The following is a 24882-nucleotide window of genomic DNA, read 5'->3' as shown; positions in this document are numbered from 1 at the left end:
TTTCTTACAAGCTCTAAAGTGTTGCCAGTGTAACTGGTTTGCAGATCACAAATTAAGTAACAAGGTTTTCAGGAATCTTTAAGAGGAAGCATGCTCTGCAGTATTTCCCAGACTTGCCTTGTTTTTGACATACTGAAAGTAGCCTGTGCAACATAACTCAGAGAACTTTAAATCTTAAATTGCACCTTTCAAATTACAAATGAATTTATAAGTTAAATAGAACTCTAATGCAGAAATTCTAAAAAGTTTAATACAGAATTTCTATATTATTTTTGCTAGAAGGAGAGGCCTAGTACACATCCTAAGACACTGAAAAATCATTTAGCTAGTTCATGTAAAAAGAAAAATCAGCCCTAACTAGTTTGGCTCAGTGGATAGAGCGTAGGCCTGCAGACTGAAGGTCCCCTGTTTGATTCTAGTTAAGATCATGTACCTTGGTTGCAGGCACATCCCCTGTAAAAGGTGTGTAAGAGGTAGCTGATCAATGTTTCTCTCTCAATGATGTTTCTAACTCTCTATCCCACTCTCTTCCTCTCTGTAAAAAAAAAAATCAATAAAATTAAATTAAAAAAAAGAAAAATCAGCATAAACTGGCCACCACTACATAAGATAGCAGGTTGTTACTAGATTGTATGCCTTTTATTTTTAATACACCATTACTAATATTTTTAAATGCCAAAGTCCTTAATTAAACAATTTTATTTTTTTGCCTGTAGTAATTCACTTATAAATTACCATTTCTAAATCCTTGTCTGTGCTGTGCTAGCGATTTTGCTACTTTAATCTTTTTGTTAACACTAGCATTTGATATTAAAAAAACTAATAAGAATAAATCTTTTATTTAAACAGCTTGAGATTTGATACAGCTTACTATATCTTTAATTGCAAATAATATAAAACAATAGGGAGATTTTTGAGAAATTTATTGACGCTAAAGCAAATTTTTAGATATGAAAGCTTAATTAAATTAATTAATGCATTATTGGTAGGCTTTTGCCCACCTGGGTCCTTCTGCTGCACATGTCCCCTTTTATACATTCCTATTCAAACACTTCTGTGAGCACCTGCTTTCTGTTTTTGAACTCTTAGTGCCTTTTATTGCAGTTGTTTGTTCATTTGTCTTGTCTCTCCTTTTAGACTGTAAATTGGATTAGAGGTCAGGGTCTTAATATCTTTATACTTTCAATAACACTATGGTATAGTACATAAGTGGAAGATCAATAATTCCTTGAATAAATTATATTTTATAAAGTAATTCAGCATGTAAAATTTAATGTTTTTATCTTAACAATTTTAAAAAATAATGTAAGTTATTTTTTCTTGATCCTCATTTCCTGTCTTAACCGTTGTATTAGTATGTATCACTTATTCATCTTACATCCTACATCTAAGGGGCTCAGTGATTTTTAAATTTTTTGCAATTCTAGGATGCAGGGAGGCTCTGCCGCTGATCTTGCCTGGCTACTCAGGTGGCTGTAGTCAGCAGTTGGTCAGGTCACTTTCCAAGAAGGCCTGAGGTCTTGGCTGGAGTGGCTGGGATCCCTGGGCCTCTGCTCCATGGAATCGTTTAATCCTGAGCTTACTCATAGCCCAGTGATCTCAGAAGACAAAGCTGAAGGGCCTTGTAAGATTGAGCCTCAGATGTTGAACAAGATCACACCTGTCACATTCTAAAAGTCTCAAGAGGCCAGCTCTACATTTAAGGGTGGTGGTGGGCTTCACCTCTTCCTGAGAAGACAGGAAAAGCACAGTGACCTGGAGTTACTCTGTATGTGTTTCTCCCCACTAAATTAAATAAGACCATTAGTACAATCTTATTTGCTTCAGCTCCTCACTCTTCTCTTGTGGATATCATGTGGAGTTTAGACTTAATCTTCAATTTTCTGAATTAATTGCTTAGCACTCTTGCTTGTGTACTAATCCTTTCTCTTTCAAATGTGCTATTAGGTCTAGTAATAATTAACGTCGTTTTCTAATACTTTTTTAAATCGAATTTATTTAAACAATACAACAAAATTTAATCAACAATATAGTTGCCGTTGTTTTCTACTATTTGTGCCCAATGCTCAGGAAGCATTTTAATCCCTCTGTTGTATAATTCTTGTGATTTTGATGCAAAAAATTCGGTCAATGCATTTTTGAGGCATTCTTCATTATTAAATTTTTTTCCAAGAAGAAAGTTTTGCAAAGAACGAAACAAATGGTAATCGGAAGGGGCAATATCAGGAGAATATGCAGGTTGAGGGAGAACTTCCCATTCCAACTGGCGCAGTTTTTCAGCAGTGATTCTTGCAGTATGCGGTCGTGCGTTATCGTGGTGAAGAATTACGCCCTTCCGATTAATCAGCGCGGGTTCTTTTTCTCTTAAAGCTTGTGCTAACCTTTCCAATTGGGCACTATACACTGCACTTGTAATGGTTTGGTTAGATGGTAAAAGTTCATAATGAAGAATTCCTTTAAAATTCCACCAAACACACATCATCACTTTTTTCGCATGCAAGTCAGGTTTTGGCGTGGGCTGCGGAGCCTCATTTTTGTCCAATCATTGAGGCCGCCTTTTCAAATTAACATACAGCACCCATTCTTCATCTCCGGTAACAATTTGCTCTAAAAACGGCAAACTGTTTTGACGAGAGAGGAGCGAACTGCAAATTGTGACTCTTGGATTACGGTTGTTGTGGGTCAACTCATGAGGAACCCATTTTCCAAACTTTTGGACTTTGCCAAGTGCACGCAATTGATTGGAAATTGTTTTTTGTGAACAATTTAAAGTTGTCGCAAGCTCTTGTTGGGTAATTTGAGGATTTTGCACCAAAAGAGCTTGAAGAGCTTCTTGATCAAAATTGGACACACGGCCTCGACCACTCTTGTCATCTAACGAAAAATTTCCCTCGCGAAATTTCTCAAACCAACGCTGGCATTTTCTGGTGCTAACTGCATCTTGACCAAGAGCACTACAGATGTTTTTTGCAGCCTCACTTGCTTTTCTTCCTAATTGGAACTCGTAAAGCATGCAGTGCCGAATATGCTCTTCATCCGCCATCTTCTTAGCCCTAGTTTTGCAACAAAAACCAAACCAAACACAAACTTTTTCAAGCAAAACTTGTTAATTGCATTTCACACGTTCTGTAGATACCACGTGTTTGAAGGTTATGTCAATACAAGTCAACGCCAAGCAAGATTTTAAACGAATGTTTAAAAACGACATTAATTATTACTAGACCAGATATTTGGTTGGAGAACTTCCTTTACAAGGTTGTTGAAACCGCAAACTTTGAGTCCTGGTATGTCTTAAAATGCCTTTATTTGACTTCATATTGGAATCATAATTTTTGTTCATTATCGGAAGCTATTGCTATATCTGCTTTAGTTGAAAAGAGGTCTGATGCCAAACTATTTCTCATTCCTTGCAAGCAGTTTGTTTTTCCTCCACGGTAACAATTACAATCTTTTCTTTGTCCTTCAAACCAAAAACATTTCCATGGATTGGGTTTGTCTACATGTAGTTCATTTGTTTCATTTATTTTTCCCCCCCACTTATTGGCACTTCTTAAATGATTTGTTTTTAGCTCCAGAAATTTTCATTTAGTTTTTTTTTTAAGTATTCTTTTTTTTTTCCTTCTCTTTTTAGTACTATTAGTAAATAAACATAACTCCAGGATTTAGTCTATAGTCTCCAAATGGTTTATCTTTTTATCTCTTTTTCTTTTAGTCTCCAAGAGAATTATTTAGGTCACTTTTATGGAATACTCTCTAAAAAACATTATTCCATTGATTGAGATTTTTGTTTTTAGCCTATAACTTTTTTTAAAAAATTTTTTAATAGATCTCTGGCTATTTCTCTTCATTGCATACAGCTTTTGATTGAAACACAGAGGATATTCTACCTATTCCATTTGTTCTGTTTAGGGAATTTGGTCTTTTGGACATCAGTCTCTGGCTAAGGCCCTGTTCTGTCTAGATCACTTCTTTGCCTGTGGCAGGTATTTGAGCGTGTGCAGGACAGAGGCTGGCCACCGAGCTGCTCTATCTTTCTACCTTTGAGGTTCTGATCTTGACCTAGACCTAAGAGCCTAGAGTCTGGTATTCATGACTCTGAACAACTCTCCCATCAACTGCTTCAACCTCTAAAGCAGCCCTTTTCTCTTTGTGTTACGGTTTTCTTGGGTTATTTTGTTGTTGTGCTGCAGCCATTATTTATCTGACTTTTTGGTAAATTAATGGCCTTTTTAAAATGTCTAGACTAGTTTTCTTATCCTAAAAAAAAGAGAAAATACCTTTTATTTCATGACATTATGAATTGAAAGGGTGGGTGTGTATATTCATCTGTGTATGATATAGTTATCCCGCTCAGAGTTTTAACTACATCCTTACATTATTATCTCCATTGGCTCTTTTTTTTTTTTTTAAGTATATTTTAATTGATTTCAGAGAGGAAGGGAGAGAAGAAGAGAAAGAAACAGTGATGAGAGGTAGTCATTGATTGGCTGCCTTCTGCACACCCCACACTGGGGATCAAGCATGCAACTTGGGCGTGTACCCTTAACCGGAATCGAACCCGGGACCCTTCAGTATGCAGGTTGACGCTCTCTCTATTGAGCCAAACCAGCTGGGGGCTCCATTGTGGCTTTTTTCATCCTTTAGCATGCCAGGCTTCTCCTTTCTCCTCACTAACATGCTACAAAGAATCCCACCTCCTAAGAAAAATAGTAAACCTGTAGCACTTTCCAAAAAGAGACTTCCGTTTTCCCTTTTTTGCTCTCCATAAGAAAGACATTTTTTTTTGAAAATTGAAAGTAGCAAAGTGAAATCTATATTTATCCAACACAGAATTTTCACTTTTTATTAACAGTTTTTCAATATGTAGCTATTGTTAGAGAGACAATATCAACACTTGGCATTACTCCAGGGAGGTCCATTCACATAGAATACAATGAGAACTGCTGCCTCCAGGTGTAAGCAGTGCTGACCCTGAGGTTATGTATTAGCCCGGGGGGTGGGGGGGGTTATTTTCAGAAATTTTAATTCAGTGGTATATGGGGTCGAGAGCATTCTGTTTTGTAATGAAAACCCCTTATTATTGAAATGAATAAAATTGTCTTTTGTGTAGTTTTATAACCAGAAATAGTTAGGTTGAAAAGCATTTTGCCATTCCTGTGGTTATATATTAATGCCTCAATGTAGTATGAATTTGCAATTTTCTAATTACTAATGGGGTTGAGCCAAAAAAAATTACATATTTATTTGATAGGGGCAGAAGTAGAATGTTAGGGAACCAGGTAGAATTGTAAGAAATACTAATCATGCTCTGTTAACCGTGATTGTTTTGTTCTGATTAAAGAAGGCACATTCTAACCTGGCTCTCAGCAGCACATGGAAGCTGGGAGCTCACCTAGAAAAATGCAGCCCATCCCCCTCATTTGGAGCTGCCTGTTATCATGGAAAGATAAACAACTTCATTGCAGAAACCAGAATAGCCAGCCCTTTGCAGATCCCCAGCCCTTGCATGTCACTAAGCCCTTTGAAGATCCCCAGCTCTTTCACTTACTTGCAGACCTTTGTAAGTCTCCAGCCTGCTTACCTGTTAACTGCATATTTGGCATACCCTTTGGCTACTTCCCCATGTAATCTTTGTACCTCTACCCAATATAAGCAGTTGGTTTGTGGTGGGGTGCAGAGCAGATTTTTGTGGATGACCTGTTGCTCTCCCATACTGCTGGCAATCCTATAAAATAAAACGCTAATATGCAAATCGACAGAACAGCAGAATGACAGGTCGCTATGATGCACACTGACCACAAGGGAGCAGACACTCAACACAGGAGCTGCCCCCTGGTGGTCATTGTGCTCCCACAGGGGGAGCACCACTCAGCCAGAAGCTGGGCTCACGCCTGGCAAGTGCCAAGGTAGTGGCTAGAGCCTCTCCCACTTCCACAGCAGCACTAAGGACTCAGCTGGCGGATGTCCCCTGAGGGGTCCTGAACTGGGAGGTTGCTGGCCAGGCTGAGGGACGCATGGTGCTCCACCCCCACACCCCTGCACAAATGTCTTGCACCAGGCCTCTAGTTTGGCATAAACCCTCATATATTATATGATTCAACCGTGTCTCTGCTGAATTGGCTCAAGTAGTGACAGGCAGCAGGGACCCATTGTTTGTCTGATTAGGTTTATGTTGCATTGTGTGCCCACCACCAAAAGTCAAATCATTTTCCTTCACTATATATTTGGTCCCCTTTACCATTTACTAATTCTCCCACTCCCTTCCCTTAGGTAACCAGCATACTGTTGTCTGTGTCTATGATTTTCAGTTTTATATTCCACATATGAATGAAATTATATGCTTTAGCTTTTCCTGCCTAACTTATCTCGCCTAGTATAATATTCTCAAGGTGCATCCATGTTATCCCAAATGGCAGTATTGCATATTTTTTATGGCTGAGTAGTATTCCATAATCTATACTAGTATGTGCCACATCTTTATCCAGTCCTCTATAGAAGAACACTTTGGTTGTCTCCATGTCAACTAAAGTGTCCAGTGAATAATGCTGCAATGAATAGAAGCGTTTTGGAGTTTTTCGTTAGATACCCAGAAGAGGGATTTCTGGTTCATATGGTAACTCTATTCTTAATTTTTTGAGAAACTGCCATACTGTTTCCCATAGTGGCTGTACCAGTTTACGTTCCTACCAGTAGTCAATGCGGGTGCCTTTTCCTCCAAACCCTTTCCAACATTTGTTATTGCCTGTCTTGTTGATAATAGCCATTCTAACAGATGTAAGGTCATATCTCACTATAGTTTTGGTATACATGTATGTTCTAAATCTAAAAAATGTAAAACATTGTATTCTTAGCAAATTAAATTTAAAATACATTGACAGTCTGCTTTGCTCACATTATGTAAACATTTTTTTCTAATTCTTTAACTATTCTCTGTTATTGTTTTTTTGTATTACATGTTAAATGTAGACTCTAATAGATATTTTTTTTTAATTTTTTTTTTGAAAACAATACATTTCCTGTAATGGAAGTCTGTGGTAATATATTTCCTCAGCTTCTGTATGTTTAGAGAAGTTTTTATTTCTCTTTCATATCTAAAATAAAACTTTGCTGAATATATTATTCTTGGCTGATAAATCTCTCTTTCAGTAGTTTAAATATTTGTTTCCATTCTCTACTAGCTTGTGGAGTTTCTGCCGAGAAATCTGATGATAACCTAAGGGCTTTCCCTTACAGATTTTTTTCCTTCTTTTCCCTGGTTGTCTTGAGAATACTTTCTTTGTCATTAATTTTTATAGTTTTAATACCCTGTGTATTGGAGAAGGATTGTGGTAATAAGGTATCTATTTGCTTCTTGGACTTGAGAATCTAGCTCTTTCCATATTTAACTATTTGTATAGTCTCTTCGTTCCCTTTTCCGTCTCTTCTGGTATGTCTATTATTATGCCAGTCTTCTTAAGTTATTGAGAGTTATTTTGTGACCTAACATGTAATGTATCCTGAAGAATGTTCCATGTGCACCTGAAATGAATGTGTATTCTGCTGTTTGGGATGAATGTTCTATCCATCTTGTCCAATGTGTCACTTAAGACAGGTGTTTCCTTCTTTATTTTCTGTCTGGATGATCTATTTATCATGATTATGGGGTGTTAAAGTTCCGCACTATCACTGTTATACTCTCAATCTCTTTTGTCATAACTGTTAATATTTGCTTTATGTATTGAGATACTCATGATTGGGAGCATAAGTTTACAAGTGTTATATCTTCTTCCTTTATTGAATCCTTTATTATTATGAAATTCCCTTCCTTGTCTCTTATTACAGCCTTTGATATAAGTATTGCTACCCCAGATGGGTTTTTTCCTCCCCTCATTTACATGAAATATCTTTCTTCATCCCTTCACATTCAGTCTATGTGTGTCTTTAAATCTGAATCTGAAGCAAATCTCTTGAAGGCAGCATATGTACAGATATGTTTTTATTTATTCAGCCACTCTATGTCTTTTGATTGGAGCATTTAATCCACTTATATTTAAAGTAATTATTAGTAAGCACATACTTATTGCGATTTTGTTAAATGTTTTCTGGATGTTTTTGTAGGACTTCTCAGTTCTTTTTCTCTTGCTCTCTTCCTTGGTGATTTGTTGACTTTATTTCCAGCCCCTTCTCTTAAAATTTTTGTGTGTGTATCTATTATGGCTTGTGGTAACTAAGATCTACACTAATAAAAGAGAAACATACAAATTGACCATCACTCCACTACACCCACCAGCCAATCAGTAGTGGGTATGCAAATTAACCCAACAAAGATGTGGCGGCCATGGAGCTTGAGCGAGCAGGAGGCTTGGGTTGCCCACAGTGATGGAGGAAGCCAAGCTCTTCCCCATCCCTCACCCCCCGGCCCCACCCCTACCCCCGACGCCTTGTTTGGCCCTGGCATCCGCTCAAGGCTACAAAGTTTCAATTATGGAAGATAAATAAATCCCAGATACCTGCTTCCAGCTGGCCCTGGCCTCTACTCAAGGAGGCACTGGGGGGAAAAAAACACACACACACACACACACACACACACACAAAAAAAGGGGGGGGGGGTTGAAATAGGAGGGGCAACTCCTCAGTAAACTTCACATTAATTCAGAATATAGATGTCTTACCTTACTGCTGGCCTCAAAATTCAGAGAATTCCTATTTTTCATACCCAATGCATGATCACTTCTGTATCATCCCACTACTACCGGTAGATCTTCTGAGCTGTGATTAACAACCTCTCATGATGGGGAATATAGCATTTTTGGAGGCCAGTTTTTGAAATTTTGGACATTTGAGTGCTCCAAAAGGAAAGACCATCCTGGGCTTGCCTTCATGGCTCCAGACTTTAACTTTGATTAAAAGTAATACAATCATTAGCCAAATTTGACTCTGTATAAAGAGAATAATAATATAATCTGATACAAGTTTGTTACAGTTTTTTGTCTAGCTCTGAGGATCATAGCCTAAAAAAATCTAACCTTGTTTGTTCATGGCAGCGTTTGTACTTAATCTGCTGTGTTTTTGTTGTTTGTTTGTTTGTTTGTTTGTTTTCCTGGTCAGAATTTTTCCTTTTTGTCTATTAGCTGTTCTTCCTGTGTCACTTGCCAAGGCTTGAGCTCATACAAAACTGGAGCTATCATTCATTTCATCTCCATATCTGTGTCTGGAAATAATGACTTGAGTCCCTTTACTGTCCTCTTTTGAATGAATATACATGTGTCCATTCCTGCCAATATGCCACCATAACTGAAAGAGGATGTGTCCCAAAGAGCTTGAAGGAGAGCTGTGTGCTCATTTGTCTACTTCTTTCTGTTATCTTAAATACTAATATCAGTACAGTATAAGATCACTGTGGTTGCAGAGTAGCCTTGTCTCATTCGTGGCTCACTCATTCTCTCTTGAACTTAAAGTATCTACATCTTTTCCCCAATGTACTGCTTAGCTAACCTAAACACAAGACCTAACATTTATTCCTATTGTTTTATCTTATAGAGGCAGCTCATTACTGTAGTTTAGCAACGTTATTCATATTTTAATTTTATATTTTGGTAAACTCAATCTTCTCAACATTATTGAAGAATTTGAGCATGCCTGTGTATTATTATTTACATTATGGATATAGTTTTGGTTAGATTGTGTAAATATTAGACCTCCCTGGCATTATATTAGAAATCTATAGGGTGATATTTTTCATTCAGCTATTTAGAGATCGTGAGAGTCAGCAGAAGCCTGTGCCAGCCCCATTTGCTTATAATGTCGTAGGTGCTTTCGAACATGATGCATGCCTCCCTGGAGTCTAGACACACTGCATTTCCGTGGTTACATTGCCAAAGACAAAGTAGACCAGCATAATGTGACTTTTCTTTGGTATGCCTCTTTTTAGTTCCTGCAAATCGTCTCTTGGATTAAATCCTTTTAAGAATCTCACCTAAGATTTATGTCTAGCTCTCTAGTTTGTAACATGAACAGAGTCTACTTTCTGCTTTCCAAAAACAGAATTGGCATTTTCCTACTTCCAGTTTTCTGTGATTCTCCAGAGAGCCCCCAAATGGTCCAGAAGCCTATTTGCAAGTTTCCCCAGGTTCCTAGAATGCTATCATTCAAGCCAGGCAAGTTGAGGTCACTGAGGCCTAATTTTTCACCATCTCTTTGCCACAAAAGTACTCAGTGCTTTTTTCCTTTGCTCTAGTGGGAAGACGTTATAATATTTTTCTGACTCTAATCTTTGCTTGGGTCTTGCAACTCTTTAAATTGTTATGAGAACTACAAGAAAATGGGCAACCTTAAAAAGTTTGTCACTTGTCATTATTGTGGTATCCCTCCTTTGCCCAGTGTTGGTTGTAGTATTTGGGGGCTGTTCCAGAGATGAGGGATAGGAAAATTGTCTCAGCCTCAGTTATGCATGGGTACTGTGGTCATCATTCTTCATCTCATGTGTGTTAATGATTACTGGTAATGTCTCCTAGTCTTTGAGGAATCAGAGAATTAAAACATCATCCCTGCCTGTGAAAATCCTTTGCTGCTGAGTAGTATCTTCTCTTACAAAGGTATACTCTACAGCCTCTGTCCATCAGCTTCTGTGCTGTTATTCCATCTGCTTGCATATTGCTGTACTTTGGCTTGATCCATTCATATTTTGCTGCCTCAGCTAGATGATGAGTCACTAGTGGTCAGTGACCTGCCTGTGCCTGTGTCCCCTTAGCACCCCCTGAGCACATGGTCAAAGCAGTACTCAGAAAATGTTCATCCAGTTTCATCAATTTTAGACAAAGTTATCATGATAAGTATCATGAAATTGTGGTACACCAGAGTGATGATATATAATTACAATAATAGAATTCTGTATCTTTAAGCAATGAGGCTCCTCCTCTCTATGGTAAAGAATTAATAAGTACTTTCCCAGTGATGTTTCTAGATCTCCTTTTCCAGATTCTCTTTGTTCACTGAATTTTTGCTTCTCTTTTTCTAACATATTGGTTATTTCATGGTACTATACTCTTGACATTTTAAATTTTTGATTCCTGGCATTATTTGTTTCACTGTTGCATAGTAACGTTTTTGTTCTTTGCAACCATCTGCTTATTTTAAGGTGTGTAATTTTTCAATGGCATGGAATACTTTTATATCTTTAAATGTTTTTAAAGACAAATCTAAGATCTTTATGTGCATTATTTTTCTTTTTGGTAGACCTCATATTTTGTCTTTAATGAGCACTCAGTAAGTGCAGAAGTGGGTTATTTTATAGTGGATGATGTTTGAAGTTTATTTTACTAAAATGTAGATTGTCATAAAAATCATTCCATTTGTTGTATAAAGAATTAATAAGGCCATTTTTTATAAGTGAGGAAAGTGGGGCTCAATGAGGTCCTCACTTGTCCATGATGACTTAGGTTGTGATCCTAGCCCTATTTATTCAGGTCTGAAGTGTTCATACTTGAGGAAACTCCTTGCCAGCTATCTGTCCCACTGAGCCTTGGGCACCAGGAAATCGGAGATGGAATATTCATCTGTTAGAGCAGAAACTTGTCAGACCCATTACCTGTTTCAGCCTGTTAATATGACAAGAATAAAGCAACCACTCACAGAAAACTGGAGCCTAGAAATATCTCCACTGATGTGGAAGTCAGGAGAGTGAGAAATAAGTTGGAGGTTCAGGTGGTATGCACCTCCCCAACTCCTCCCCCCTTCCTTTTTTTTTTTTTTTTTTTTTTTTTAACATTATGATTTTGGGGGAAAACAATAACAGGCTGATACTGAAATTTGAGGGTGCTGGGGGAATCCCTAGATCATACTTCAGAAATGAATATTAAAAAGGTTTGATACAAAGTTAAATACAACAATAGAATAATTTTTAGTAGGAAACTATAAATAATGTCAAGAACAATATTTATGTTCTTAGATATCTGTATATGACTATTCAGAGTAAAGCAGTGAACAAACAAGGGCTCATGAGCCTCATAATACTTGGTTAGATTTGCCTAGTGTCTAGAACCAGACATGGAAATGATGGTCATCCTTCATTCACATTCACGCTTATTCAGCAAACATTAATTGAGCACCTATTATATACATGCCAGGCTAGTTTCACAGCATGGTAGATAGATTGTGCTCTCAGGCTGATGGTCAGAGAGCACAATCTATCTACAATACTGTGAAACAGGTTATTAAAATATGTACATTTTAGGTGGGTATCTTTTCCTAATCTTTTTAAACTTATGAAAAGTCTGCATCAGGTCAGTAAGTCTCTGGCAAGCACATCACTCTCTCTGTGTGTAATCCTAGGAGAGACACTTGTCTTCTGCCTAGAACCCAGTCTGCTGTCATGAGCTGTGAGCCTGACAAATGGTTTCTCTTGTCAACAGCTCCCTATAGCCATTGTCATCTTTGACTAATCTGATTCTTCTAAGGAAACCAAACTAACGTAATATTCTAACAAAAATATCGTTATTCATTATTAATGCCTTGCATTTCTTTTAAGTATAGCAGACTTGTGTTTATGTTCAAACCTTCCTTAACTTTTGTAACCTTTTTTCCTATTGCCTAAGCGTCTTCTGTAATTGGTACAGCATTTGTATCTTTGTAGCTGTCTTCTTGTGTATATACTTTTCTAAAAACTGGCTCTTATATCAAATACAGAGTGTTTATTGTTATTTGTTTCATAAGAATCATATTTACTTATTGGTTATCTGATTACAGGGCTCACCAATTTAACAAGCTCCTAACAACTTTATTGTCCTTAGTCTATTTTTAATTTAAGAGCCTTCTTTTCCAACCATTTTCATGTCTTTTTTTATATCCTCTTAGTATTTTTTATCATTACATTTAAATTTATTTTTTAATATTTGGTAATACTATACATTTGGCCCTAGATGTTGACTTCTAAAAATCAAATAGCCTTAGGGTATTGTGATCATTGTGTGTAGAAGTCTGTGGTACTTCCTAGGAACCAGCTGCAGATACTAGGAAGAGACCTGGAGAAAGTGTTAACTCTTTGCCTGCTTGCTTGCAGGAGGAATGCCAGCTCCTGAGCAGGCCTCACTGGTGGAGGAGGGGCAACCACAGATCCGCCAGGAAGCTGCCTGCATTGGCCCAGGCATGGAACCCGAGACCACAGCCACCACTATTCTAGCTTCTGTGAAGGAGCAGGTAAATCCTCTTTTTGGAATTTGCAATTAATTATTTCTTCAATGCCTTTAAAAATTAATCTTTGGATGTGTTTTAAATTTTCTAACGTCCTTGACGCCTTCACGTTTTCTAATTATAAGGTGTTTACATCCCTGAGTACATTGGGATGACTGGCATGTAGAGCTGCTCCAGGTGCCAGTCAGAATCGGAACATGCAGGATACTTGTGCGTCTGCAAGTAAGGACAATATTGATGGTGATCGGTGTCTGTCTCCCCCATTGCAGAGTGTGTGCATGCCCGCAAAGCTTCGTCAAGCGTAGTCACATTGTTAACTTCTCTGCCAGGACTCTGGCAACCTTTGGCCTGTAGTGTTGAACCTTTAACATGGGTATTATATAGGACTGTCTCTGTGATTTTTGGATAAAGGCTATATTTGTTGTGTTTGTCTGAATCTAAGTATATTCATTTTGTGAGCTAGTGTTCTAATACTTGTCAAACTGTGCCAGTTTGCTTCAATGTCATATTTATGTTGTTTTTCTTAAGGCCCTTAATACTGTTTATCCTCCAAACCCAAGTAGCCTTCTAAATTAGAACTTAAAAATTGGAATTTCTAAATTTAATTTTTTATGCTTTAAAAGTTTCATAAAGTGAATTTAATATTAAAGCTACAGAGATAGACTTCAATCCCTCCCTTCAAAACAAAACAAAAATATACATCATTTGTGAGAGTTAATGTGCTGGATATAATCTAACTAAAGTCTTAAAAATCTTATGATTAACTCTCTGGGTCATTTTTTTCTCAAAAGTTATAAATGTAGATATATATTTGCTGGAATATTCTTTTAAAAATCAATATTGGCAGTTCAAATGACCAATGAGTACAAATAGTAAAGAATTTTTTTAATACCTCTTTATTTACTATTGCTATAAAATAGGTGTGTGTTATGAACTATGACATATGTCTGACATTAGAGCTATGTTATTAAGAAAAATGTTTTCACAACTTATTCTAATATTAAGATGTCAAAATATTTGCCATTCCTCCTCCCTGAAATTAGTTTATAAATATCCCACAGCTTAAGAATTTGAGAAGATAAGAAAATTGTAGTTGGTATTGTTTTTGTTTTTTACCAAACCATAGTTTATCTTTGCTTCTCTCACCTTTAGGGAGGGAAAAGGCACCCTTTTTTAAAAATTTTTATTTTTTATAGTACTTCATTGTTGTCAAGATTTGACCCAAGGAGCTGTAAAATGAAAAGACACTGATTTATTTGGGGCTCTTAAAGTATACTGCATTCTTGTGAAATATGATGGTAAATTTGTCAAAAGGCCCAGAACTGAATTAAAACTAGAAACTGTTTTCAGTAACCATAGCAACAGGACTTTGTGTTTGTGTTTTGAGACCAGATACCCTGCATGTTGAGGACAATTGGAAACCTATCATCAATTTGGCACTGTAGTTCCTTGATGGCTTCAGATGCCTTCTAAGTTTTATATTTTGGCAATAAGTAGTGTTCTGAATGGATATTTGGGAGATAGCCAGAAGGGTTTCATTTTTTTCAAGATAGCTAAAAAACAAACAAAAACAAACCAAACCAAACCTCCAAAACCAGATATTTGTTATTTATTAGGAGAATTACCTTATATCTCCTGTTATTTTCTTAGAAGGATATATTCTACTCTTTGCTTCTATTCCTGTTCTAAAATTTTAAGTTCATTAGTATGCATTTACAGTCTTTATTCTTAAATTATTTTAAAGTTGGTTTTTCAATATTTAAATTATTTTAAAGTCAATGGTCAGTCAGTATTTCAATCTTTGAAGCCAAGACACTGTATCTATCTCTTGTTCCAAGATACTCATCCAACTTTAAATAACTTAACTGTAGCTAGTACAGGGTTTTTGTGGCACCAGGCGAGATATTCTGAGATCTCAATAGTTGGCATAAAAATTTCTTAGGACTTTTTAAAAATATGTCACTCCCTATCATCTGCCCAATGAGACACAGTTAGGTAGAAATAAAAAACCTAATTATTGTACTATTCATCTTATATATTTGATTGTATTAGTCTATTAGTCAGAATCTGACATTCTCAGTCTTATTATACTTAAATGGAATAGTTAATATTAGATTATGTCCTTGATCATGTTCTGTAGCAATAGAACCATATTCTTCGGTGGGTTGCATAATTATACTAGAGGACTGGTGCATGAAATTTGTGCATAGGTTGGGGCTTCCCTCAGCCCAGCCTGCACCCTCTCCAATCTGGGACCCCTGAGGATCAGGCCTAAACTGGCAGTCAGACACCCCTCTCACAATCTTGGACCGCTGGCTCCTAATTGCTCACCTGCCTGCCAGCCTGATCACCCCTTACTGCCTTTGCATGCTGGCCTGATCACTCTCCCCCCCCCCCCCCCCCCCCCCCCCCCCCCCCCCCCCCCGCCCACCTGGTCACCCCACACAATCTGCTGTTCAGTTGTTTTGTCATCCCTCACTAACCCCCTTGCTGGCTAGTCGCCCCACACAGCCTGCTTGTTCAGTCATTTGGTCATCCCTCACTAATCCCTCTGCTGTCCTGGTTGTAGGCAGCCATCTTGTGAAGATGTGAGGTTCAATTTGCATATCACCTTTTTATTATATAGGATATGCCATACTACTATGCAGTGCTCATAGCCCTGGATTGATGGTATCAGCTCCACTAATCTCAAAGAACAGGCCTTGTTTGATGGCAGCCATATCTCAGGAAGGAAGTTTCCTTAGGGTACGGAAGGAAGAGACTCCTGCAGTGTAACTGGATGGATGGACTGGGTTCCCATCCCAGCCCCACTACTTAATGTGTGATATTGGGAAGATTTCTTAACCTCTCTAGGCCTCCATTTTTTGGTAAAATGAGAATAATGGTTATTAAGGACATTAAATTAATCTATGTAAAATACTTACAATAATGTCTGGCACTTAGTGCTCTTAGTAAGGGTTAATATTACTATTGTAATCTTCATTTCCACATAAGGATAAAAATCTCTTCTTATACTGTTTTTAAGTATATACTGAGGTTCAGTGAGCCTCCTTTTGACAATTGATCTGAAAACAAGGAAACATTCTGAATAGTGGGCCATATTTCTGTTGTGACAATATTTCGCTTCTGCATGGTATTAAACTTTCAAAACATCATCATGTTGGTCTCACAGATTAGCACAGTTTTAGGTTTATAATATAAGAAATAGAGCATGTGAAAATATTTATTTATAACATGCTGATTTTGTGCAACCCCAAAAGTAACATAATATCAAGTATTTGGTTAAATAATTGGGAAATGATACCTTTTAGTACACAACTTGAGGGAAAAGGTGTGGTTTCTTGAATAAAGCACATTCAAGCCACTAAAATAGCTTATACGTACTTCCTTGCTACCCTGCCCCCCAGACCCTTCATTGCCAATTTATAAAATAATTGGGAAGGAAATAGCAGGCAACCAGAGTGGTCTTGTTAACAAATCATTGGTCTATTACTATATAAAATTGGTTTTAGATTGTCATAAAATAATTAAATCTTCCTCTACATGGTGACATTTTCCTAGGATCTAGAAGCCAGAAACTATTCCTATTCCTTGACAAAATGCTGATATTCACATTCCCCTCTTTTGTAATGTGATAACCTTTCATATTTATGTCAGTCACATAGATGCATACCTGTGCAATTATATATTTAAAGTCCTTGCTCTTTGGCAGATAAAAGAAGGAGCCTACTTTGTTCAAGTGACACCTCTTTCCTGAAGCCATCTTCACCCACCTGCAGTCAAATCTCCCTCCTGCCTTATAGCACTTTATAGCCCTCCTGTGACTTATCCCATGCTGCTTTGGATGATAAAATCAGCTACCTGAGGACAGAGCCATGTTTTATACGTTGTTTCACACGTTACCAGCCCCTTTTATAAGTGATTGTTCAGGAAGGGAATGGATGTCTAATACTAGCTATCACATTGTCTCCAACTGCCAGACTGTTTTGTGAAGATAATGGGACCTGGAGCCATATTCATAGAAACAGTATTAAGAAAGAGAATAGCACCCAAAAAAAAACTAATTACCCATCTGTATATTCTTTTCTCTAAGATAGCATGAATTGCATTTATCCGTACTGGTCTAGGAATTAAATCCAATCTCTGCGTGAAGCAAACTAAAATTTTATTTCATAGTGATGGTCTAATAATGGCATAAGGTTATATATTTCATCTCCATCTAACTTAGCTGATTTACGTGTAGGAAATAAAAAGATGTGACTATCATGGTGTTACCAAAGAATATCTACCATCATCCTTTATACCAGGTGATATAGATAACCACTAAAGAAAAGTCAGTTAAGGTTCATGCTTGAGAGAAATAGTCAACCCGTGGGAATAACGAAGCAAAATGATCCTTGGACTTGAATCTGAAATTACAGGAAATGTCAATTGAACTTTAAGCTACCAGTTTGCTGTAATCAGGATCATCATTTGGCAGGTCCTACTGTTCAGCTCAGCTCTTAGTAAGAGTCCAAGAGTCCACGATGAATGCAGATGTTGGAAACAAGGACTTTAAAAAATAATTATTTTTATTGAATTCAGAGAGGAAGGGAGAGAGAGAGAAACATCAATAATGAGAGAGAATCTTTTGATTGGCTGCCTCCTGCATGCCCCCTACGGGGGATCGAGCCTGGCCGCCCAGGCACGTGTCCTTGACCAAAATCAATTCCAGGACCCTCACTCCGCAGGCTGATGCTCTGTTCACTGAGCCATACCAGCTAGGGTGGAAACAAGGGCATTTTTTTTTTTTAAATCCTGATAGTTTTCCAATATCTGGGAAATTTAAGAATGGCCTAGGACATAGCTTAATAAAGTATGTACAGTAAGATAAAGAAATGTGGCCATATAATATCTTAAAAAAAAAAAAAAAAAAAGGTGGCCAAATGTGATGCCTTCAGAGCTCCTGCTGCCATCCCTGTGACTTAGTTAGAGGTGTCAGCTGACTTCAGAGGCACAAAGGAAGCCATTGACCAGGGCTGTTACTATCAATTGGGAGAGGAAAATACCCTTTAAAACACCATCTGGCCTATCACAGATAGGGTTAGCAATAGTTCTATACAGAATGTAACTTGATTTACGTTTGTAAAATTACACATGTACTGTGTATTATACTGTTTTGTTTTCTGTCATGAAGTTGCTTAAATAATTGAGATCTCTTTTTGAACTTGGCCATATTCAGGCACTCTTAACTTCCTTTCTGTTGTTCTCTCACAAACCACATTCCTTATTTTTGGTTTATTATGTAAGAAGTTTGGAATCCAGATGGAAGGTTGAGGCCATTCTAGAAAATATGAAATGGTAAGCAAGGAAAGATTTGGTAAAAATAATTATATTTGTACTTCTCTTGCTACAGTGAAGTCCTAATTAGATACCGCATGCACTTTTTTGTTATCTTTGATGAGTGAAAATTGCAGTGTTCTTCATTAGTGAGTCTCTCAAAGAGAACACTACCTTTCAGGATACTATCTCCACTTCTGGGAAAATCCAGTTCTACCTTGGTATGAACTTAAGTGATATTTAAATTTCAAAGGGTAAAATGAGAGTCATTAGGGATCCTTAATTTTTTGAAGATAAAATAAGGAAATTTGGAGCCCAACTGTGCCCTATTGATATTACTTCATTTTTGCATGGATATGTTAGCCTCAGTAATTACACACCCTTCCTGTATGGCAGAATGCCCAGAACTGAACAAATTCCAGCACAATTATTTACTTTATTCCTCTGAAACTGAAAAACTCAACTGTTGTGCACCTGCCTTTGCAACTTCCTTTTATTTGGCCCCTACATGTTAGTTCTCTATGACACACCTCACATGCAGAAGACAGAATTTTATTTCAGCTGTAAAGTATAGTCTGTTGTCTAGCTAAAAGCCCTATACTAGAAATACAGTGCCTCAAACTTCTCATTTTTCTATTAGTAATTTAGTATTTTTATTTACTTATTGGTAACTGAATTATCCAGTTAATTGTAATTATTGCATGGTGTCTGGTGAAGTCTCCTGTGCCTGCACTGCATCATCAAACACAAGGTAAGATAGTGTTTTTTCTTAGTGATTTCTGTGGGATCTTCAAATTTTCAGCTTTATCTCCTTAATATTATGGAATTGAGGTTCAAAATGAGGTCAAGTGTTAGCGCTCTTATGACACTGGCCAGGACTCAAGAATTCTGAACCTTGATCCTTGGCTGTCAGGAAATCAGCCCTCTTAAATTGCATGTGTTGTGGTCACAGTGTAACATTTTTTCTCTTTTATGTCTTAATGATGTACTGTATATCCCACTTCAGGTATCTCTGTGATTAAAGACTACATAGAGTATGTCCAAAAGGTTTATTTAGTATTTGAGAGTTCAAAAAAATTTTCCCTCAGCAAAATACAGAAGTAGAGTGACAACCATTATAGTTAACATATATTTTAACATCTCATGCTTTCTGAGAGACTGATGGATATTCAGCTGGATCTGTAAGCAAAATTTACCAATCTTACGTATCCCAGGAATACATTGTTAATAACAGTATTCTCTTTTGAGTCAATTGGAGACATTTTTTAGGTGCATTGACACACATCTCCAGGAATTTGAACAAACTCCATCTGGCTTTTCACACATAGCTACATCACATGCACAAGATATGAAATACATAATGGGTGCCCCAAATACTTATTGGGTTAATGAACTTAGAATGTAAAAATGCTCACTTGCCCCTCTATAGTTAGCTTATGCTTGCTTTTAACTAAATAAAATACATTGGTTGAAAGCCTACTGTGAGCAAAGCTCTCTGTCCAGGAAAGGGAGGGAAGGGGTGAGGAGACAAAGATGATGTGTTTTATACAGTTTTTACCCTCAGAAGAATGCAGAGACATAAATAGTATCATATACTTTTTAAAACATATATATTTTATTGGTTTTTTACAGAGAGGAAGAGAGAGGGATAGAGAGTTAGAAACATCAATGAGAGAGAAACATCAATCTGCTGCCTCCTGCACACCCCCTACTGGGGATATGCCTGCAGCCAAGGTACATGCCTTTGACCAGAATCGAACCTGGGGCCCTTCAGTCCACAGGACGATGCTCTATCCACTGAGCCAAACTGGTTATGGCATCGTATACTTTTATGTCCAGTAATTGGACCCACAAAGTCCAGAAACATGTACTGTTACCCCTTTTTTATTTAAGCAGGCTATAGATGTATGCTATAATATATCAGTTTTATGTAAATTTGTTAACTTAGGCACTCTTAATTTTAATTTTTACCACTGAATTAGCATTACCATTCTTTTACACTTGAAAGTAATATATTATTTCTTTATTAATACTTAAAATCAACACTGACTTTGCATGTTTAAAATGATAATTTCCTTTCCAGTTCACAATTCCTATTCAGTTAAATTATGAATATATGGAATAATTTTTCCCCTGTACATGCAAACTTTATGCTATTAAATTTGAAATAAGTGACTGCTGAGTTGGTGAGATTAAATGGATGACAGGATCATTCAACATTGAATTCTCTGCACTACATGATCATTTTTCTTTTTAGAATCACTTCTCGTGAGAAAAATATTTCAGAAACATATTTTTCCCTTCAGGTATAACCCTGAAGTTATGCCATAGCTATAGAAAAATACAGTCTATATTCATGTTTAATTGTTCTCAATTTCTAAATTGCCATTTTTGTTTCTTTTGCATGATTGGATTAATATGGTCTTACTGCATCTGTTTTTATTTGATGAATGTATTGTTTCCAAAGTGATGAGATCTGCAAAGTAATTTAGGATATGATTCTTTTGTTTTAGGCATTCCTAAGAAAAATCATTTAAAATGTATACTTTTTTCCCCAAGTAGTTCAAAAAGATCTATTTTGAGCTTATGAGTTTTTATGTGTTCAAATCTTAATAATACAGGGGTTGCAAATAACAGAAACAGTATGCAAGGAGATTGGAAGAGCACATGATTGAAACTTGAAGACAAATGCATGTTATACAATTAACTTCTGTATAAATTATTTCAGAGATGAAAATGGCTACGATAAATTGGAAGATAGTTTTCTTAGAATTGAGATTCCCTTGGCTCTTGAAATAAAATTTAATTTTAAAAATTATAATTTAAGGCATGTCAATATATAGACTATTTAATATAGACTTTTACATATGAAAATTTCTATAAAGCAGCATGACATCAAAAAAGTGTTTATTATGTGGTATTACCTACCCTAATAGGCATATATCTGATTAGTAAATTTTCCCACAATTATTCCTAAACTCTAACTCAAGATATAGGTCCTTCGCCACTGCATGCAAAGGAATTAATTCTTACTATTTCCTCCATATTTAGCATTTCTGTATTTTTTTTTTTAGAAATTTATTTCTATCATAAAATTGATGTAAACTCTTACTTATCCCCTTTGCAAAATCTTTTCATAAATTGTTGAGTTGCTTTTTAAAACAAAGAGTAACCCTGCCCACCTGTGAACTTAATCAGCACCTTCGTTTTTCTCTTTATGACCTTAGCTACCTCATGTTTCTCATTTTAAAGGTATATCTGTTGGAAGTGAGGTAGTGTGCTGGAGTTTTCCCATTGCAACTTTTCTCATTGTTTCTTGATAAAGTAAATATTGTTTTTGGTTTAATGTAAACTATTAACAGCAGGATCTTGATTTTTTTATTTCAATTAGCAAAATATAATGGGAAAGTGAATTTTTGTTAAATTATTTTATGGAAAAATATATCTTAGTAATTGCTACTTGTTGGCATTATTCTAAACCAATTGATTAGAAGATGTGATAATCTGTAGATAAGAACATAAAACTTACATTTGTGTAGTGATGGATGTAAACAGAATGCTATTAACCTGTTAACCGGGGAGTTCCCTTTTTAATGACGCAACCTGTAACGGGCGTGTACTCTTCCACTAGGACGTGTCAGTACGTCACGCCCGGAGGATGTAATTTCATATTATTTTTTTTTATTTATACTTAATGAAAATAAATGAAATATATATTCGTTTATTTATATATATAAAGCACAAAGGAAAATACAAAATTACAAAAAAAAAAGAAAAGAATAATGACAAAAAAAAATAGATACGTCGAATTAAAAAATTATAAATTTTACAAACAATGATAAAGATTACAAAAAATAGCCGAAACTGGTTTGGCTCAGTGGATAGAGCGTCGGCCTTCAGACCTAAAGGTCCCGGGTTCGATTCCGGTCAATGACATGTACCTTGGTTGCCGGCACATCCCCAGTGGGGGGTGTGCAAGAGGCAGCTGATCGATGTTTCTCTCTCATCTCATCGATATTTCTAACTCTCTATCCCTCCCCTTTCCTTCCTGTCTGTAAAAAATCAAAATATTAAAAAAAAAAAAAAAAGATTACAAAAAATATATACCGTCCCTCTCGGGGCGCAACATATATTTTAAGGACGTATTCATACATCCTACCTGTTCCCGATATTGTTTATGTTTGACGTATTTATAGGTCCCGCTCGGTTAACAGGTTAACACTTAGCTTATCTGAGTGTTAAGGGAAATGTATTTTACTAATAGGGAAAATGTATTTTACTGGTGTGAAACTATTTTTTGGTTGGTTTTTAAAATTTAACTTTTGATAAAACCTCTTTTGATTTCCCGTTAAAAACCATGAAGAGACTCACCCTATTGCTGGAACTGGAGATTTCTCCTCCTCTCTGGCCGGTAGAGTGGGATTGAGAAGAGTGCTCAGTGCATCACCTGTTCCAGGCCTGTCATGAGGAAAAAGAACCTACATTGGTAGCTTTTCTGGGCCTGCCACTTTATGATACAACCCAATTTTGCTCTTTTCTCTCCCAACTACGTACTGCTGCCATCACCGTACCACCACCACGGGAAACAGACATCAGCCCCTCTAACCCAACAAGCCTACTGACAGTACACTGACTACATTTTGAAATGATTTCACATATCTCTTTGCGGTGGGGACCTATCTGTACCAAGATGATTATATTTTCTAGCTTTTTTAATACTTTCAGCATTGTTTCATTAAAAATGTAGCCCTCATGAGTCATGTGTAAGCCTGAAGAAATATCAAAAGAAGTTGAGAATTTATCACTGCCACCGTGGCACATACCCATCTCTAATCTATCCTTGGCTTTCATAACCTGAATGCAATACAAAGCCAATTGTAATCACACTGACTGATTTATTTGAGCTGGCAGAGCTCACATCAGTATGTTCTCTAAATGTTCCCTTTTGATATATTCCTAAACAAAAGGTTAATGTAGAAATTAGAACTGTCGTATTTTATGACTAGAGCTATGCAAAAAATATGGAGCCATTTCTAATACAATTCTTGTATCTGGGAAAAAAAAAAAAAGTTCCACCTTTGAGATCCTTTATCCCAGAAACGCTCAATAAAATAAAGTAGGTTGGCCACAGTATTGCAAAGCATAAAGCCCAGTTTGCTATTCTGTGGCTGTTTTAGCTAGCATTTTCATTGCTCTAAATAGATTTTTAAACATCTTGAGAAAACCATGTTGACCAATACCATCTTTCATTTCCATAGTAGATTAGCACTGGACAGTTGGAAGGGCAAGCACCTTGACAGTTCAGCAAAAAGTCAGATGGCCACCTGGGAGCATCATCACAGCCAGCCAGCTTCTGGATCCTCTAGAAAAGGCACATAGAGCCCTGGGGCTTCAGTTTGCCCTGAGGACATCACTGTACCACAGTGAATACTTTTAATTGTTATATCATCTTTATTTATAGTGATAATCTGATAATCCAGGGGAGTGAGTGGTCTAGATGTGACTTATTCCTGACAGGCATAGAACTTGGTCACTTGCACTACAGCAAGTTGCTCCAGAAGGTAGGAATATAGCCTCCAGCTGAGCAGCCTTGAGAGCAGCTAAAATAATTATTCACAGCCAATAGTTTCTGCCATGGTCATAGTCTCCTTGGGAAGAATGCGAGTATCCTTAAACCTGACAAGGGATGGGTCCAGGCTGCCTGTCACTACTTATGCCAGTTAAGCAGAGATAAGATTGAATTGCACATGAGCATTTTTTGTTTTACAAATAGAGGCCTGTTGCTGAAATTGGTGCACTGGAATGGGGGGTGGCTTCAGCCCAGCCTGCTCCCTCTCATAGTCTGGCAGGCAAACATCCCTTTCACAGTTTGGGGCTCTTACAGCCTGGACCCCTTGCTCTTTACCACTGGCCTGCAGTGGAGGAAGGGGAGACTCCCACCACTGCCACTGCGTTCAACAGCTGTGAGCCTGGCTTCTGGCTCATCAGCTGTGTCTACCCCCTGGTGGCCAATACGCATCATAGCAACCCGTCATTCTGGTTGTTCCGCTGTAACTTCACTTAGACTTTTATTATATAGAAAGTGCAGGCAGCATGGGAGAGCAGCAGGTTATCTGCTGCCCCCCCCACCCCCCCTTTCTGCTTATATTGGGTAGAAGAACAAAGAATACATGGGGAAATGGGCAAAAGGAATACAAATGGGTATAATGGTTACAGGTTACAGCAGTGTGGGCAGGGATTGCAAAAGATGGGTGCCTCTGGGACTCTATTGTTTCAGCAAGGTTGCTAATCTTTCCATGGTGGTAGGCAGTTCTCAGATAAGGAGAATGGACCACATTTAAAAAAAAATATATATATTTTATTGTTTTTTTACAGAGAGGAAGGGAGAGGGATAGA

General features: G+C 37.1%; 1 protein-coding gene across 13 annotated transcripts in view; it reads left to right on the top strand.

The window, feature by feature from the left end:
* The window catches only part of PKP4 (plakophilin 4), a 226363-nt gene that overhangs the window by 69913 nt on the left and 131568 nt on the right, over positions 1-24882 (top strand). For all 13 annotated transcript variants that reach the window (XM_036422341.2, XM_036422339.2, XM_036422344.2 and 10 more), the window contains one exon: positions 13037-13173. In XM_036422341.2, coding sequence (XP_036278234.1) covers positions 13042-13173 — 132 coding nt within the window. In that variant the 5' untranslated portion in view covers positions 13037-13041. The remainder of the gene's footprint in view (positions 1-13036; positions 13174-24882) is intronic.

Source organism: Pipistrellus kuhlii, unplaced genomic scaffold (genome assembly GCF_014108245.1).
Source record: "Pipistrellus kuhlii isolate mPipKuh1 unplaced genomic scaffold, mPipKuh1.p scaffold_m20_p_7, whole genome shotgun sequence".
NCBI lineage: Eukaryota > Metazoa > Chordata > Mammalia > Chiroptera > Vespertilionidae > Pipistrellus > Pipistrellus kuhlii.
The sequence above is the reverse complement of the archived record's forward strand: the minus strand, read 5'-3'. Positions and strand labels throughout refer to the sequence as shown.